Source organism: Ctenocephalides felis, unplaced genomic scaffold (genome assembly GCF_003426905.1).
Source record: "Ctenocephalides felis isolate EL2017-DRISC unplaced genomic scaffold, ASM342690v1 CF-g0.4_SCAFFOLD_01492, whole genome shotgun sequence".
Classification (NCBI taxonomy): Eukaryota; Metazoa; Arthropoda; class Insecta; order Siphonaptera; family Pulicidae; genus Ctenocephalides; species Ctenocephalides felis.
The window spans coordinates 7,000,802-7,019,642 of record NW_020537646.1 but is presented as its reverse complement, the minus strand read 5'-3'; the positions used below and the strand labels follow the sequence as shown (position 1 = coordinate 7,019,642).

The 18,841-nt window shown below is 29.8% G+C and overlaps 2 protein-coding genes and 1 pseudogene across 3 annotated transcripts in view; all 3 read left to right on the top strand.

The window, feature by feature from the left end:
* LOC113370391 overlaps positions 1-2,372 on the top strand; it is a 3,850-nt gene extending 1,478 nt beyond the window's left edge. The window contains exons 2-3 of the mRNA XM_026611056.1: positions 1,145-1,333; positions 2,133-2,372. Of these exons, the coding sequence (XP_026466841.1) occupies positions 1,145-1,333; positions 2,133-2,372 (429 nt within the window). The remainder of the gene's footprint in view (positions 1-1,144; positions 1,334-2,132) is intronic.
* Positions 2,373-2,918: 546 nt separating this feature from the next.
* LOC113370090 (RNA-binding protein 1-like) lies at positions 2,919-5,076 on the top strand. Of its 2 annotated transcripts, XR_003366554.1 has the most exons (5): positions 2,919-3,044; positions 3,128-3,336; positions 3,566-3,655; positions 3,906-4,173; positions 4,875-4,982. XR_003366554.1 is itself a non-coding variant. In XM_026610754.1 (4 exons), exons 2-4 carry the CDS (start codon positions 3,128-3,130, stop codon positions 4,951-4,953), a joined length of 378 nt encoding a protein of 125 aa, XP_026466539.1. In that variant the 5' UTR covers positions 2,919-3,044; the 3' UTR covers positions 4,954-5,076. The 2 variants fall into 2 exon arrangements, 1 of the variants encoding a protein (XP_026466539.1); XM_026610754.1 differs by lacking the exon at positions 3,906-4,173 and having other exon boundaries at positions 4,875-5,076.
* A 973-nt stretch (positions 5,077-6,049) lies between these two features.
* Positions 6,050-18,841, top strand: part of LOC113370387 — a 14,387-nt pseudogene continuing 1,595 nt past the window's right edge.

Here is an 18,841-nt window from a genome sequence, read left to right as displayed (position 1 = left end):
TTAAATAAATTAAAATAAATTTATAATATTATACATCAAAAAATAACTTGACCTATAAAAAGCTCGATTACCATTGACTTACATTTCCACATGATTCATTTTCTGTAAAGGCATTTTTTATTTTATTTTATTTAGACTTTGCTAAATTTAATCATTTGAACAGCGGATATTCGATCATAATATCTGCAATAAAATTTCAATTTTCTGCCAATAAAAAGAATGTCAGTTATATTCAGAAATACGTTTTTTTTAACTTTCAAAATTGTATAAATATCTTGTCATAAACTAACCTAATCCATTAATCGGAAATAAAGAATTGGTAAACATTGAAAACTGTTTCTTTGATATATCAATATAAATTATATGTACAAGTAATAAAACTCACTATAAGAAAAATTTAAATATAAATACCAATGTATGCTTAAAGAACATATATTCATGATTGTGATTTACTGAACTATTATTTTACATGGTAATTGAACAAGTTAAGAAGTTTTATTAAATTTAGATTAATCAAATATTTTAAGATTTTGGCAATATTTTAATCCGCTTAGCAAAAGAAATTGATGAAAAGATCAGATTCATCGAAGTCAAAAAAAAAATCAACTGTATTTTTGAAAACCTATTGATCAAAAGAAACTATTATTAACTCTATATATTTATCCATTATAAAAGTTTGCATTTTAATTTATCTCCTGAATTTAATGATCAACAATCATTGTTCTACATTTCTTAGTAACTGATGATGACGAAACGCTTTTGTACTTGAAATTTCGAGCTATTTTGCCTGTATATTTGTTCAACGATGTTTGGCATTCTGCGAGTCATAAAAACGCATTTTATTACATAAATATTTACTAAAATTCAATCCAAAACTCTATAATTTTTACAACGTATAAAATCAATCTGGAAAATGTATCATTAAGTTTCTTTTTTGATTTATAAATGTTTTATGACATGTTCAAATACGGACTTGTTAAAGTATGAACAATACAGGATAGTAAGGTGACACAGGCAACTACTGTTTGATGATTTAGATATTTATTTAATATATTGGCATAGTAGAATTTTCAAATATAATTAAAATGAGTGATAAAAATCACATTTAATTTTTTTTTCAAATTTAAAATACTTTTTTTATTAGGAAGAACGTCGAACGACTGGAAGAGCAGTAGCCACTGTGATTGCTTTAGGTTTGATAGGTTTGGCAATTTATCATGCCTGGATCAGGAGAACGGTAGTAGTTGCTGGTATTATTGTTCCTGCTCTCATCATGGTTCTCTATACTGCCTGGGTTTTATACACAGCAAGAAAAGACAAAGCAAGAGCTAGAGTAAGTTGCAAGATCTTATTGTGGTACCAGAAGTCCTAATGGATTCTTATCATATATCGTACCCATATTTCTGACCAAAAATGTGTTCCTCCTTTTTCTAGTAAATTTCAGTGAAATTCCATTTAGCAAAATATTTCAAAACCAAAGATTGTGGATAAAATCGTTTGTTTTCACAGTTTCTCAATATAAATCAGTTCATTGTTTATTTACGTTCATTTTAAAGCTTTAGTTTCTCTTGTTAGGTATTGATACGCGATCACTTTACGTCATCATGTTACGTCTAAATGATGACGAAATTTATCTAATTTAATTTTATGGGCTTACTCGTGGCACTGTGGTAATAGCTTTGGCTTTCAAATCTAAAGTACCAGTTTTGATACCCACATTGGACAGCCTGATATCAACTAACAAAATTATAGGTTGAAAATATAGAAGAAAATATGTTTCTGAGTGAAAATGCCCTTTCTCTACATTGACAGATTCAACTCTACCAATAAAAAAGCATCAAATGTAGATAAATTAGATGAAGGCAAAATGGATTTCCTTCAAAAAAGCATATGTATCATCAATAACAGCTCTTAAGACTCTTGAGATGGGTTCAAAGCCAAATAAACAAACAATTAATAATAATAATGGTATAAAATGTGTGAATAATTTTCTCTATTTCTAATGGCTTGTATTTTATTTAATGCACCAATGTTGCGGATAGCTAATCCTAAAAACATTGTAGATAATACATTTCAGTAAAATGTAAATAAATTGAATTCAAATTTTGTATTCATTTCCTTTTGTTTTCCAGAAGTTGCAAATGCAGCGAGAAGCTATTTTGAAAGAAGTTATTAGCGCAGTTCCCAATATCAGTGTTACTGAATTTGACAAAGAAGAAGCTTTAGCAACAAATGATCAAAAATTAGAAAATGTGAATAATGATATACAAACACCAGAAATTGCATTTCATCCAGCAATTTTACAAAATGAACTCAAAGAACCAAATCTGCAGACTAGAGCTAATTTTGGACGATCTATATCTGTAATTTAAGGAGTATTAAATAAATTATTTATTTACTGTTGATCTACAGTAAATACAAAGTTACCCAAGTAATTCTAGTATTAAGTATCTGTTGATTTCTTGACAAGTAGACATAATTATTTAATTATATTATACTATTTTGTATTAATAATCTGTGTTTTTTGGCATAAATAAATTTATGAAGTCTATGTTTTGTTTTTTAAACCAATCCCTTATTAATTTTCAATTGAATTATGTTTTTGATTTAACCTAACGCAAAAACATAAAACATTTAATAACTTTTCTTAAATAAAGGAGATTTAAATCTCTATACAATAAGAATATGATGATATACTTATATGTTTAAATCTATAAGTCGTTGAGAAAATTGTCATGCAATATATATTGATCTCTTAATTGACCGGAAATAGGATATACATATATGTATAATTATCATTATTTTATTACAACAAATAATTATTCTGTATATAAATATTTATACTGTATAAAGAAAATAATAACAATTATTGACCTAGATAAAAAAGCAAAATACACGCATCCATCCATTTTGTGTATAATCAATGACAATCGGTAAATTTTCTGTCAGACCGTTTGACAGCTGTTCTATGCGCTTCTGGAATAAAATCGAATTGCGCATTAAATAATTGATTTTCAAGCAATATTATTCATAAAAAATTCAAAGTAAGTACAATTAATTCTCTTTTATCCTCTTTTTGAATTTTGTTGTTCATATCTCTTACAATTAAGCTACAATACTATTACAGATGTCAAGATACCGTGAGTGGGATCTTTCGTGCAAAGTTTACATTGGAAATTTAGGCTCTTCAGCTACTAAACATGATATTGAGACTCATTTTAGTAAATATGGCCCTTTGCGCAATGTGTGGGTTGCTAGAAATCCACCAGGATTTGCTTTTGTAGAATACGAGGATCCAAGGGATGCTCAGGATGCTGTGAGGGGTCTTGATGGAACGTGAGTAGACAAAACATTGATTTTCTTGTTTATAGTTGAAATATACCAATAATAGAATGATAATTATTTTCCTGAAGTTATTATTGAAACGATGAAAATGGCAGCATATGTACTATTAAATTTTTATATCATTTGCTATATTTTGGTAAAATATTAGGTATTATTAGTAAATATTTTTTTTCAGTTATATATTATCGTTTCAATAATTGTTGAATATATTTATTTACAGCCGTTGCTGTGGAACACATGTCAAAGTTGAAATGTCTTCAGGTAGATCTCGTAGAATGAATTCATCAAGAGGTTCCAGGAGGCGTTCTAGGTACTTAAACACAACATACTACTCAATTCACATACCCAATATTTTATTTGTATATGAAAACATACATTCATTAAGCTCATTAATTAATCTTTCACGTATAATATTTGAATTATTTATTTTGGAAGTCAATACAGGCTTTTATATGTTTTCTTACATGTGGTAATATGTATATTTCTCAAACAAAATATCTTATTAGATTCTGATGGTTAATCTTATCAGATTACTGAAATATTTCTTTTCTAATGTATAGGCACTTTGTCATTTAACACGTACTTTAGCAGCCTGTAAATACTGGTCTTTGCTACCAGTTAATTTCTATAGAAGTAACAACCCGTCTTTCAAAATTATGACAACCACTTTCGCCCATGACAACATGTCCAGCCATTTGAGATGAACCAACAACATTGGTTGCACCATCCATCTGACTCCTGTTGGATACATCTTTATTTATTCATCTTTAATGCAACTTGGCTGATCCCCAATACAACTTTAACATCAACACATCATGCGGTTTGAAAGTACTGAATATATGTATAATTATACACCTTTATATGGTTACAGTAAAGCCATTCATTGGTATTTATGTATTTATACTGAATAATTTTATGGGTTCTATTTATGATGATATTTACACTTGAGCATGAGTTTTTAGATGAAGTTTTTAGTGATTATACCGTATTACACTAGAATATAATGAATAAATATTGCTTTTATCTATACACCAAGCATCATGTGCAAATACCATCATTTATAGACTTTTTTATAATTAGTTAAAACTTCAACTAGTCATTTTTTATTAGTCATTTAGCTATAGCGCTAAATTCAGACAGCTTTGATAACTGTTAAATATTCAATATTCTTATAATTTTCGTTTGGTAAAAGTTATTACTATATAAGTGAGTATAGGAAATAGGATTATGAGTTTATTTTAAATTCATCTCTTCTATTATAATTATTCATCTATTTATAGTTAACACCAACTAACATTTTCTTGAATATAAGATATAAACACTCGGATTGAATTATCGTTGATGTAATTCTTAACATTATAGTTAATTTACTATTCATATCTTACATTTAAGATATATGTATTTTACTAGAGCTGTTTGAACAAACATTTTACCTGGACATTATATTATACAGTGTGGTTGCTTTATATATCAATTATTCTATTAAAAACATATTTATTTTTTTTTAAACTAAAAGTTTATCTTTATAGGTCGCGTTCACCAAGGAGGCGATCGAGGAGCAACTCTCGCAAACCAAGAAGTCGTTCTTATTCAAGAGATAGGTACTAACCTAACTATATTTGACAAAGCAATTGATCTTTCTTGAAATCACGAATGAAATTAGTTTATTTAATTTTTTATTTTAAGTATAAATATATGACCCTTTTATGTAAATTGACACAAATATTCATTAAGCACTTAATATTTTGTTAAAAATTTTGGTTGATTTATTGGCATTTTATCGATCCTTTATGAAATAAATGGATTAAAGCCAAATGTATTATTATCGTAAAAATAAATAATAATCAGCATAATTATCTACCTACATTTTTTTTGATATGAATTTGAAACATTGATTGTATTTTCAACCATTTTATATAAATAAAAAATATTATATAAGAATAACGTAATTCTGCAGGCATTGTGAATAAATAAACCCCAACGTAAAGATTTTGATTATTGGTTAAAAAAATGGTGATGGTGCTCACCAGTAGTTTGATTTTTGAATTTATTTTTCACCTGAATTGGACAAAATATGTGTTAATCAAAATTCCCGCCGGATCTGTAGTGCGAAAGTACAAGTTAATATAAACACACCAAATTTTCTTTATATGCGGAAATTTTAAAAAAAGTAAATGTATAATTGAATTAATATAAATGATTTAATAGATCAGTTAGCCAAAAAATGGAAAACGAGTGTAATGTTAAATAAATTTTTATTCAAAGAGCCCCTTAAAGGCAGGCAGACAACCTTCAGACATCACTTTTCTTAATTGGAATTTAGCATAGTTCACTTTTATATACTAATTTGCATTGAAGATTGTGATAATGAAATGATTGAAGTAAAGCCAGCAAGTGTTTGTGTAAATTAAGCAAGGATTAAATCAATGTGTTCATAAAGCCCTATGAAGTCTTTATTCCCCTGACTGTGAGGCAAATAACATTCCGCTGGAAATTACGTCTTAGGGCACGTGACGACGCACACACGGTATAGTGCACATGTTTTTAGTCGGTATCAGTATGTGTGTTGAGCTGAAACGTTTTTAACTGATAGTGTACATAGGCAAAGATATGTCATTTCGTATTACTACCGCTAATTATTTTTTAACATCGAATTTATGAAATAGCGAACATTTAAAATAATAAAAACCTAGTGTTAAAATATTATTCAAATTTAGAATGTCAAGAACGTTTGTTTCTATCTTATGTTTTACGTGTTTCACATTCGCAAGTTCTAGCGCGACTTCAGTGAAAGTTATCAATGTTACTAAAGTAAACAATGATTTAGAAAAAGTGTTAATACAAATTTCAGGGAGTTTGTTATTAAGTGATGTAAGTGCCTTTGTGTTTCCTAAAAGTGATCTAGAGTGTAGTGAATCACCAAATAGTGCTTCCTTCAACAACCATGTACCGATTTTCAATTTAACTTTCGTCGAACCAGATACTGGCCTCGCCGAATTCGTTGTGGAACATGCGGATTCGTTTTGTTTGCAAATTTTTGGAGAAAATCAAGATAATGCAATATTTTCTGATGTCATACATTTGAAGAATCAAAGGTAATTGTAAATTAATCAAAACTCGACTCGCATGAGTGATGTTATCAGCAAAAAAACATGTGAGATAGTAATTGTACACAAAGTCATTGATAGGCGTGCCTATTTATGATAGATTGTGGTTTTGCTTAAACTATTTAGTCTTAATTTCTAGATTAGTCTTAATTGATTTAGTCTTAGTGTTTTTAAGTAATGTATATCGAAAATATGTTTTTCCTAACCAAGGGAGCACAAAATTTGGCAAGAGTATTTAGATGTTTCTAAAATATTATTAACTTCCCGTAGGGCTAGTTATAGTAATCACAAAAAAATCGAAAATGAAAATTTGTATATATCTTTACGTTTCAGAGATTTCTAAACATTTTGGCATACCTTAGAAAAAATGTATGTGTGTGTGTGTGCGTGTATGTATGAATGTGCGGATACAAATTTTCATCGACGATTTCGGGAACACGGATCAACCGATTTGAATAATTCAAAAAACATTCGATTCGTATTGATAAGGAGACTTGCTGATTAGTTTTTGGCGAAGGCAGGTCTAGCCGTTCCGAAGATACGGGGCAAAAAGTGCCCAAAACAGTAACTCAGTTTTTAAGAGAACGGAGCGTCCGATTTGAATAATTCCAAAAACATTTTATTTGTATTGACTAAATGAAGAACTGTTCAAATTTTTGGAAAGGCAGGTCCAACGACTTAGGAGATATGGAGGAAAAAGTAAAAAAATGAGTCATCTGGCGGTCAAAAATGAACATTAGACATTTGCACAACAAATTATCATTTTAACAATAAGTGTAAACATTCCTATGGGTTCCGTACCAATGTTTACGCGTTAGACGGCCACGCGGCGCTTACGCGCTTTGATATTTCGTCTTTATGCAGTTAAAGCAGTACGATTGCTTTGAAAAAAAGTTCAGAATTTCCAAAATATTCCAAAATAAACGATTTAAGATAGAATGATTTAATATGGTTCGAAAATCTATTAAAAGTTTCAAATCATTGATCAACTTTTATTGATTATTTTTAATTACTCGAATTTTGAATTGCCGTACGGGAAGTTCCAGCAATTTGCCTTAAGGCACGATGCCCTAATTGCCTTAAGACAGAATTCCACTTACAGCTAGTTTACAATACAAACCAAAAAAGTCGAATGGTTATCAAAAAAAAATGGATCAGGAAAATGGTGTACTTAATACGCAATCCTTGCCGCGAATTTCAAAACAACCTTTGCGTTTGAAGTTATTACATTTTGATTATTTTATACTTATGATACTTATTTTTTATATACATTTTGACTTAAAATATTATTTATTTAAAATATTAATTTAAGGTAGCGCTTTTTTTAAATGTCGACATGGGTACAAAATGTTTGGAAACCATTGACAATGAGTTATATTAAATACTTTTGAACGATTAATTATTTTTAAAATCACTAAAATATCATTTTATTGCAGATACATTATAATAGAATTTCTATATATATTTTGTTAAACTTCTTTCAATATTCTTCAAAACCATATACATTATTAAGTATAAATAATGTTTTCTCAAAAATAAAATACCGCACTGGATTTCCTTCTATGTTTATAAAGTTATTAGTCATAATAGATTAAGATATACCATTCATGCCGGTCAGACTAATTAAGACAATTTACACGTAATATTTTAACTTTTAAACTATTTCATTAAATAGTAATTAACGTTGTTTTTACTAATTATTATTTGTGCTAAATTAGAAATACCGATATAAAACCCGTTCCGATGAACCCATAATAAGAAAGAAATCAGCTGTGAAGTTATCTAAATTGTTAACTAGAGCCAGTTAACTAGATACCAGCTCGGTATCAAGCAGCATGATACCAGATTTTCACTTAAAATCAAAGATCTACTACTACTTGATACAAGTGCAAAGTCAAATCTCTTACCACTGAGCCTCGAAAATAAGTCTCAATAAAATTTGATAAAATGTCTTAAATATTTATAAAAATATATGACATCACATGTTAATTCTTGCTTTGTAGAGGCGTTTTATTCAAATACGGCATTCGGTGACAATGCAATGAGTTTTCAATTGATTTGCTGGACTCGAAGGCATGACATCAACGAGCTTGAATTGTATTTGTCATAAAGAATTGCCTTATTAATTGATTAATACAAAATGTTCTGCCATGATATATTGCTTTATCCATAAAGTACTTAAAGGCAAATATGCGAGTTGTTTTGATCGGAGTTGAAACATATTTAATTATAATTACTTAAAATTGTATTGTATTGCACATATTGGTAAAAGTTCCTGTATATTTCTAGGAGAATGAGTCAACATTTATAGTTTCTATATATTAGTCAAAGTGGTGACCCCGACTGGTGACCATATGAATAGATTATATTCTTATAGATTTTATATATAAAAAGATTCTTACATAATAGGTCAGAAAATAGCGAACATGTTAGATACTAATTGGCCAAACTATTGATTTTTTAAACCCGTCTTTAGCATTTGCAGTTCTTTACATTACATTATATTACAGCAATTCCTTCATAAAAGCTAAGATCAATATATCGCATTCTATTTTAAAACTTATCTTGTTAACCTATTTTTCTGTAATGCTAATATGAACAATGATTATTTAGTGTATTCAAGAAATAATTATAATGAAATGACATATAAAAATGTAATACAATTGAAGTTATAGTCACAATGCTATATTTTAACTTCCCGTAGGGTAAGTTATTGTAATGGGCCGAAAATCGGAATTGAAAATTTTTACATTTCTCGACGTTTTGAAGGTTTCTGAACATTTTGGCATACCTCAGAAAAAATGGATGTGTGTGGCGCACGGATCAACCGATTTGAATGGTTCAAAAAAACATTCGATTCCATCGATAGGGAAAAGAGTGATTAGTTTTTGGCTAAGGCAGGTCCAGCCGTTCGGGATCGGAGCAAAGAGTGCAGAAGATAGAAATCGAGTTTTGAGAGAACGGAGTATCCGATTTGAATGATCTAAAAAACATTCAATTAGTAATGATTGGGAGAAGTGTTTATTAGTTTTGGCAAAGGCAGGCCCAGCCATTTGAAGATACGGAGCTAAATATGTAAAAAATGGCAGTTTTGAGAGAACTAAGCGTCCGATTTGAATGATTCAAAGAACTTTCTGCTTGTCTTAACAAAATAATTGATTTTGGAAAAAAAAAATTTTGTTCAATTTTTTTTTTATAATTTTTTTGTATATCGAAAATTATTCAGATTTTATTTTTAATTCTGACTATAGTTCTAATATACTTTAATCAAATAATTTTAACTTTGCAATTCAGTTTATATAATTCTTATAAATATTAGACAATGTTATAATATATATAATAATCTATTTGAAAACATTCAGTACTCCTCGAACATTTCGTTACGGTACGGGAAGTTCCAGCAATTTTCCTTAAGGCACGATGCCACCCACCCCACTAGTTTTGTTCTGATTTAAGAAAAATTGTGGTTCACCTATTTATTGTCCAGATCAAAGCAATAAGCGTTTTGAATTTAAAATATTACATATAAATAATAGTTCTTACTATAATAAGTTCTTACTATTTGATGATAGCTACTTAAATTTTTACTTCAATAATTGGGTAGTCATAAACATGCAATAATTAATTGAATATACTATTTTATAAACAGGCAGATGCAAAAATGAAAATTGAAAAAAAAATCAATGTTTAATCTATAAAACTATTTTGTGGTAAATTCATCAACTATTTTTGACTTATTTCAAGACCAGTAATAATTTAATTAATATATTTTTCACTTTCATCACCGTAAAAAACTATACCACTGGATGTAGTACTTAAATTTATTCTTTTGTACTTTGAGTTTAGATGATAAATTACATAAATTTGAATAAAACATAGGAAGTGTTAATAAATTATATATCAGCGCTCTATCTATGTTGATATTTAAATATATTTTGTCGATTGTGGTAATACTTCTGCATTTATTTGTGACACACTATGAAATTGATGATTCATTTTCATTTGATGTTAAAGTAAGTTGTGTACTACGTCGGTCTGCAATGCCAAGGATGAGAGTTCCCAAAATGGTACCCCCGTATGGGACTGCGGTGGCACCAAGAACAGCTCAAAGGCGTTATAACAATAATACTGTCCAGAAATCAAATTATAACAATAATAACAACAATTCCAGCAGTTCGTCTAATGAACTTACATGTTTGGATTCGACTTTCTATGCTTCACCACGTGCTTGCTCGACGGTTCAGAGGCCGCAGAAGAAACGCAAAGTTTTCCTGGATCATTCAGTTTTCAATAACACCGAAAACAGCTCAGAAAACGAACAAGAATATCATTCATCGTTTTCAGAAATGCTACAAAGGTGTGTACTCGATACTGTCATGGAAAAGCAAATGGAAATTAATAGTTCTCAAAATGAAATGAAAATAAGTGTCTTGGAAAACGAAAGGAAACAAGTAAAAGCCAACACTGCGCAGTATTCTGAATTGTCCATACTAAGCAAGGAATTAGAAAAGTTAGACAAAATGTCAGAAAATTTGCAAGATTCTTTAAATCTTGTGGATGAGCAATTAGAGAATAATTTACGGGCAGTGATGATAGTGATGATACAGGCAGCTGACAAACTGGAAACCAAAAATATTTCTGCAGGGTCTGATAAATGGAGATCGCATCCGTATGTACCAGTATGAGGGAGTCGTTAGGTAAATTACATTCATTTCAGACCATAGATAACTTGCACATTTCTGCTGAGAGTATTAAATTGTATGAAGACCACATTGGCAATTTGGATAAAATGTCTGAAAAATATGAGAAAAATTTGCAGATCTTGAACATGCTTGTACTGTCCCGTTCTTCTCAAGAGATGCCTTACGAACAATAGTTTTTAACGATAATTATTACTAACTTATTATTTTCTGGACCGTCAGGGACGGACAAATTATAAATACTTTTATATAAATTGGCATTTTTATTAATAAATTACAATGGTAATTAACTGTGCTGGAATTTAGTTATTTAGTAAGAAATATTTTAAAAAATATTAGATAATATCAAATTTGAATGAATTAATTAAATATACTTCATGTTATGTATTTCAATATTAAAATGAACTGAGTTTGTAGTATAAATATAAATGATAAAAATAATTAAGCAGTTTTGCAAGTGTATCGATATAATTCATATTTTAAGAAAATGTTTTTTAAAAATTTGCATTAAAAAATTAATAATGTTTTTCTACATTTAAATATGCTTTCATTGAATTATTTTTAGAATACCAAATGCAATTTGCAAAGCAAATATATACGCTCAAAGCAGAACTAAAATTAAGTTAAATATTATGTATTTAATATTTTTAGTCTAAAATTGTTTAATATTAATAAAACTATGCTTAACTTCTTAAGATTAAAGAAATAATAATATTTTGCGATTTTTCAATATCATTTGTAAAATTTATTTAATTCGTACCACATGTTTGAAGATGTTATTTATAAATATACATTAGCAAACAAAATATATAACTTTGATTATAGTATATATTTATATAATCTCATAAACGACTAATCAGCGTGATAATATATCTTAAATGCAGTATAAACTCATTCGAATTATAAAAAGTGCAATTAACTAACAATACACTTCATATAATGCAGATACTGATATAAACATTGCATAAGAAATAAAAAGATTTAATGTTATATTAGAATTTTAGCCATAAAATCATAACATGGCATACAGAATTTAATTTTATTGTCATTTGATAATAATAATAATATATTGATGGTGTAGTTTTAAATACCTATATAACGTTTAATTTATTTAATTTCTTTAAATAGCAATCAAGAGACAATGAAATATTATAGCTTTTGTTAAATGAAAAGAGTAAAAAAATAATAGAAAAGTCTTTAAAAAACGTTTAATAGTTGAAATCAGTGATTGATTGCTTATGTTTTAATTATTACTTTTTTAAAAACGATTAACATTTTTGAAAAAAATTTACTTCGAAAAAATTAGATTTTTGAGAAACTAGGAATTTGACCAAAAATTTCTTTTTTGAAATATTGAAAAATGTTTTCTTTATTTTGATATATTTTGGAAATTCTGAACTTTTTTCAAAGCAATCATACTGCTTTAACTGCAAAGAGACAATATGTCAAAGCGCATTAGCGCCGCCTCGCCGTCTAACAAATAAACATTGGTACGAAACCCAGAGGAATGTAAACAAAATTTATACTTATTGTTAAAATCTCTATAAAATATCTGATAATTTGATGTGCATATGTCTAATGATCATTTTTGATCGCCATCAAATGGCATTTTTTTTACTTTTTTTATTAGATCTCCGAAACGCTAGACCTGCCTTTATGAAAATTTGATCAGTTCTTCATTAGTTTTCTTCACTTTTTTGAATTATTAAAATCGGACGCTCCGTTCTCTTAAAAACTGAGTTACCGTTTTTGGAACTTTATGCCCCGTATCTTCGGAACGGCTAGACCTGCCTTCGCCAAAAACTAATCAGCACGTCTCCTTATCAATATGAATCGAATGCTTTTTCAATTATTTAAATCGGTTGATCGGTGTTCCCGAAATTGTCGACGAAAATTTGTATTCGAACACACATACACACACGCACACATACACACACACACACACATACATCCATTTTTTCTGAGGTATGCCAAAATGTTCAGAAACCTTTGAAACGTAAAGATACATAAAAATTGTCATTTTCGATTTTTTTGCGATTACTATAACTTGCCCTACGGGAAGTTAAAAAATATCTTACCATAGAAGTTCTATTTTTATTATAATAATAATATTTCATTTACTGTAGTGTAAAGATTAAATCAAAATCCGACCATCTCCGAAGACGCGACTTGTCAGGCATAATTGTAACTGGTCTTCGAGCAGAGCATGCCGATCGGGAGCCCCTTCTGACGGACACCGGAGCACCCTACGTTCTGGCCGATTCGCCCGTAACTCTGCGTTTGTTTGGAAGCGGATTTTCAGCGGAGACGACGGTTAGTTTCACACGAGATGCAAGAGAGGCGGGAGGTCACTGTCTTCTACCGGCCACTCATATGTTTACGGTAATAATCGAAAAATTAGGATAATTATACGAGGTCTGTTCAAAAAGTACCCGGAATTTTCGTTTTTTCAAAAAAATATTTATTATTCGTCTACATTAATGTGGTCCCCTTCAAAGTAGTCCCCCCCAGATATAATACACTTATGCCAGCGTTTTTTCCAATTTCGAAGCACCCTTGATATTCACTTTTTGATATGTCCTTGAGCACTCTCAGCGTTTTCTTCAATCGAGGAAAACCGCCGTCCTTTCATGGGTCTCTTCAACTTGGGAATAGGAAAAAGTCACACGGAGCCTATCTGGTGAATTTGCACTTTGCAACACTTTATTTCATTTTTTACGCAAAATTAATACAAATCTTTGATTTTAAATTCTCCATTGTAAAAATCGCCGAGCTCAGAAAAACACGTCGAACCTTAGCGACTACCACAGACAAAGTAAACAGTGAATATAGCTGAAAATTTCATATACTTTAGGGCATGTATACCAACAAATAAAAAAAAAATTTTGAAATCAGACACTCCAGACCCGCGAAATTTAATTATTAGTAATTCGGGTAAAAAGTACCCAACAACCTCGTATATATACACATGAATATATTAAAAATCTGTTGCAAGGGGGCGTTAAGCTGTTTCCAAAATACGGTAAAAGCCCTTTAGTCCGGCACTCCCATTGGAATGCCCGATAGTCCGCCATTTTTTTCCAAAATTTCGTTTTTCTCTCGTAAATTTCTTTGTGTCTAGGGTCATGAACGAAGTATGTTCTACGAAATACGCAGCCCTTACTTTCTACAAAGGATTCTAGGGTCAATAGATTTACACATATATCAATAGATTTAACCACCTAACTGTGCAGTGACCTTGTTTACTCATAATTATCAAACAGCTGGAAAAATTAATGTTTTTTCATTTTTTTAAATATTTAATATATTTATATGAATATTCTGATAAATTTAAAATAAACTATGTTGTTTGTATTTCCTATTAATTTTATAGTTTAATTATTAGCCTAATTGTTTTTATAAAATCCGCCCGATAGTCCGGAATTTTTGATAGTCCGGCACAGGAGCCAGTCCCGAGTAAGCCTGACTAAAAGGACTTCTGGTACTATTTTTGAACCAAATATTTAAAATGATATAAAAACTATTAAATTAATTAGTTAAAAAATTTAGAAGTCTGCAACAGTTTTCTTTATTAGAACGGGGCGAGCGCTGTACAAAAAGGTTGGAAACCACTGTTAATTGAGTCCGCTCATTGAGCAGTGCTGGACATCGGATGCAAAAGATGGGTTTATTGTACATAATTGAAAATCTTATTACTAAATTCTACTCATTTAATTAATATAAGTAGATATTACAGAATAAATTTAATTAAATATTATACATACAAAAGTGAAAATTCAAATTCTTGCCATGGACTGATTCAGAAAAACATGGTATTATAGGCAGTGAGACCTTGCAAATCAATATTTTTGCTTAATATCTAAAAAAAACGTCGGTCACTGATTTTAACAAAATTTTTCTTGTTCTCCATGACGAGCTCGTCAATCACAGTGTTTAATTATTATGAATATAAACATGTGTTATATAATCATAAGTATAAATATTACATGAGTTATTCGTGTAACACATTTCGATCATATTACAAAATGAACATCTTCATCAGGTATTTCGAAGAAAAACAATCCGTTGTTTAACATGATGACCACCCTTGATTTGAAAACATACCAAAAGAAATTCAATGCCAAGGCTTCGCATGATATAATAATCTTTTCTACATTTGGTTTAGTTATCTCGGGCGAAAAAATGCAATGTGGCATTTCTTATTATCACAATTAGTCATCGTTGTCTGTAAAATATGCTCATACATAGCTACAACACATACTCGGGGAATATTGAAAGTATAAATTTGTAATTACTGATATTTCATAATAATTTAATTACTACTGTTTTATGGTTTATTAGGGCACATTTGTGAATACCGTAGCTATTTTGAAATATAAAGCATATTACTCTGCGATTGACGAGTATAATCGTCACGGTTCCATTCTGACGACATGAAAAAAATGAAATAAAAATTGTGCATGTTTAAATGAGAGCGCCGCAGTTAACTGGTTTAATATCAGCTGGCGCAATATCAAGTACGGCAGATTAAGCAAATATAATTAAAATTTTTCAGGTTCTTCCAGAAGTTACTCATACTACTGCTTTAGTAAAAGCAATTCTTCCAGAAAATGGTCCTTTTTACATATGCACTCGCAAAGCAGCAGATGACGGCTTTACTCCTTTCATACACCAAGGATCTGACCCTTGGCTTTTAATTGATACTTACACTCGTCCAATTCCTTTATGGGCTTCCATACTGGTTATTTTGGTGTGTCTATTCTTTTCCGCATTATTTTCTGGCCTAAATCTTGGATTGATGGCCTTAGATCGAACTGAATTGAAGATCTTGTGTAATACTGGGCAAGAGGCTGAACGTCGTCATGCTAGGGTAATTCAGCCTGTGAGGGACCATGGAAACTTTTTGTTGTGTAGTATATTGTTAGGAAATGTTCTGGTGAACTCAACGTTTACTATTTTACTTGACGATCTCACTTCAGGATTAGTTGCAGTTATATTTTCAACTTTGGCTATAGTCGTTTTTGGAGAAATCACTCCGCAGGTAATAAAAATGATAATATTCATAATTTTAAATTCAGCAGATTTTTATTAATCTATCTAATCACAATCTATATATTTTATAATTTAGGTAATTACTTACTATAATTATGGTTTTGGTTTCCAGGCAATTTGTTCCCGGCATGGTTTAGAAGTTGGAGCAAGAACAATATATATTACAAAGGCTGTGATGGTTTTAACATTCCCTTTATCTTATCCAACTTCAAAGCTGCTGGATTGTTTACTTGGCGAAGAAATCGGAAATGTTTATAACAGAGAACGTCTAAAAGAATTAGTCAAGGTGATTAAGTACCCATGATTATTGTGCAATTGTTATGATTATATAAAAATTGCCATTCAAATTTAAATTTATATACATAATCGATTTTTCAAATCTCACCATAAATGAATTACGTATGCAATTGCAAAAGATTTGTGTTCATTTCATGGCAATGAGATACAATTCACAGTTAGCATCTATATAAAAAACTTCCACAGAATTTCATGGAATTTATAATCGTATCATCTCACAAATTATACAATGATGCATAGATTTATTGATTTTCAGGTGACAACTGACGTAAATGATTTGGACAAGGACGAAGTAAATATTATATCTGGAGCGTTAGAATTGCGCAAGAAAACAGTATCGGAAGTAATGACTCGAATTGAGGACGTGTTTATGTTGGATTATGAATCAATCCTTGATTTTGAAACTGTATCTGAAATTATGAAATCAGGTAACAATGAATTATATGATTAATAACAACGATTTTTATTCATTTTACTTTTTTGTTCAGGTTATTCGCGTATTCCCGTATATGAAGGCAATCGCGGCAATATTGTAACAATGTTGTATATTAAGGATTTGGCTTTTGTGGATCCTGATGATAATACTCCTTTAAAAACTCTTTGCCAGTTTTATCAAAATTCTTGCAATTTCGTCTTTGATGATGTCACACTGGATGTTATGTTCAAACAATTTAAAGAAGGTGAATATTTTCTTATACTTAATCGTTTATCTAAAAATAAGAAGCTGTTTATATTTTGGCCTGACAATTCGGTTTGGTGATTTTATGTTTTCTCGACGTTGCTAGTCATTCAGAATTGTTTTGAATAATATACGTGTGTGTATGTAAGCAAAAATTTGAATTTTGGTTGACTTCTTCTCAAAAAGGCTGCATCGATTAAAAAAAATTAAGTCACTTGATAAATTTCATCTTCGCAAGTAATTCAGTAAATTAGTATTAGTTTGGCTCAAATTATTGAAATTTTAAGGAAATAAGGGACATATGGCTTTTGTACATCGCGTCAATAATACTGGAGAAGGCGATCCATTTTATGAAACCATTGGTTTGGTAACATTAGAAGATGTCATAGAAGAATTGATACAAGCGGAAATCATGGACGAAACGGATGTTTATAGTACGTGAAAATATTTGATTAATTTTTGATAATTTTTTTTTTTATTTATGTGTATTTTTCTATAGCCGATAACAGATCCAAGCGCCGAAGGCACAATCACAAAATAACCAAACAAGATTTTACTGGATTTGCGGAACGACGTGACAATCACAGGATTCATATTTCGCCTCAGTTAACTTTGGCTATGTTCCAGTTTCTCACTTCCAGTAAGCAACAACACTGTAATATTTGTTTGTTTAACATAAACCGGGAGAATATTTTTGAAATTTGCTACAGATTATTTTAGATCTGAAGCGCATTCGCAATTTAAAACGATATCACACATAATACCTAGTAAAGTTTAAAACTTCTTGTTTCGTCGTTTTATACTTGATGCAGTTATTTTTATCTAATTTGGAGTACGTATGGTTATTTCAACCCTTTATTATATACATATGTGTTTGTTTTATTTTTAGCTATCGACGCTTTTAAGTCTGACCAAGTGTCGGAAAACTATTGCGGAGACTTCTCAAACAAGACATCATTCATCACATCAAAATTCGAAACAAGGAAAAAAATGATGATGGAATGGTTATCTACGAAGAAGGAAAACCGGTGGGTATCCGAATTGAAAACAAATGCTTCCTAGAAGTGATTATTAGACACTTTGCTAAATTTTGCAATTCAAATTTTAATTCACAATATTACAGACTTTATTCTTATTTTACAAGTTATTTTTATTTATTTACTACTATAAATTGCATTGAGAAGTAGTACTCAATCGAAATGATTTTGTTCTCCGAAATCCGCGTTTTGTACATCTCACATATACTGAAAATAATTATACATGGGTTATACGTATTCACAAGCCTACATTTATTTTGATTTTAAAATATACATGTTTTAATTATTTAACTACTAGGAATTTCACTGTAAATTAGTTTCAAATCAAATTGTTATATTAAGTAGATACATAAAAAAGATATTACTTTTCGAATTTTTGGTTTTCTTTCACCAAAGTACTGCAACTAATTAACTATATACTTTGTGAAGCTATAGGATATTTTAAGCTAGATTTTTAAATAATTTTGTTTTATGTTTAGATGGATCATTTTGTACTTATATTAGAGGGTCGTGTTGAGGTAACTGTCGGAAAAGAAAATTTAGTCTTTGAGAGTGGTCCATTTACTTTTTTGGTCTTCAAGCGATTACACCCAAAATTGGAGTTGGTGAGCTATTTATTAAAAA

What these genes read in the sequence shown, in the direction of transcription:
- LOC113370090 (XM_026610754.1), top strand. Translation starts at nt 3,128, where the DNA reads ATGTCAAGATACCGTGAGTGGGATCTTTCGTGCAAAGTTTACATTGGA. An exon ending in GTGAGGGGTCTTGATGGAAC is followed by an intron (nt 3,337 to 3,565) that starts GTGAGTAGACAA and finishes ATTTATTTACAG; the next exon opens with CCGTTGCTGTGGAACACATG. An exon ending in GGTTCCAGGAGGCGTTCTAG is followed by an intron (nt 3,656 to 4,874) that starts GTACTTAAACAC and finishes TTATCTTTATAG; the next exon opens with GTCGCGTTCACCAAGGAGGC.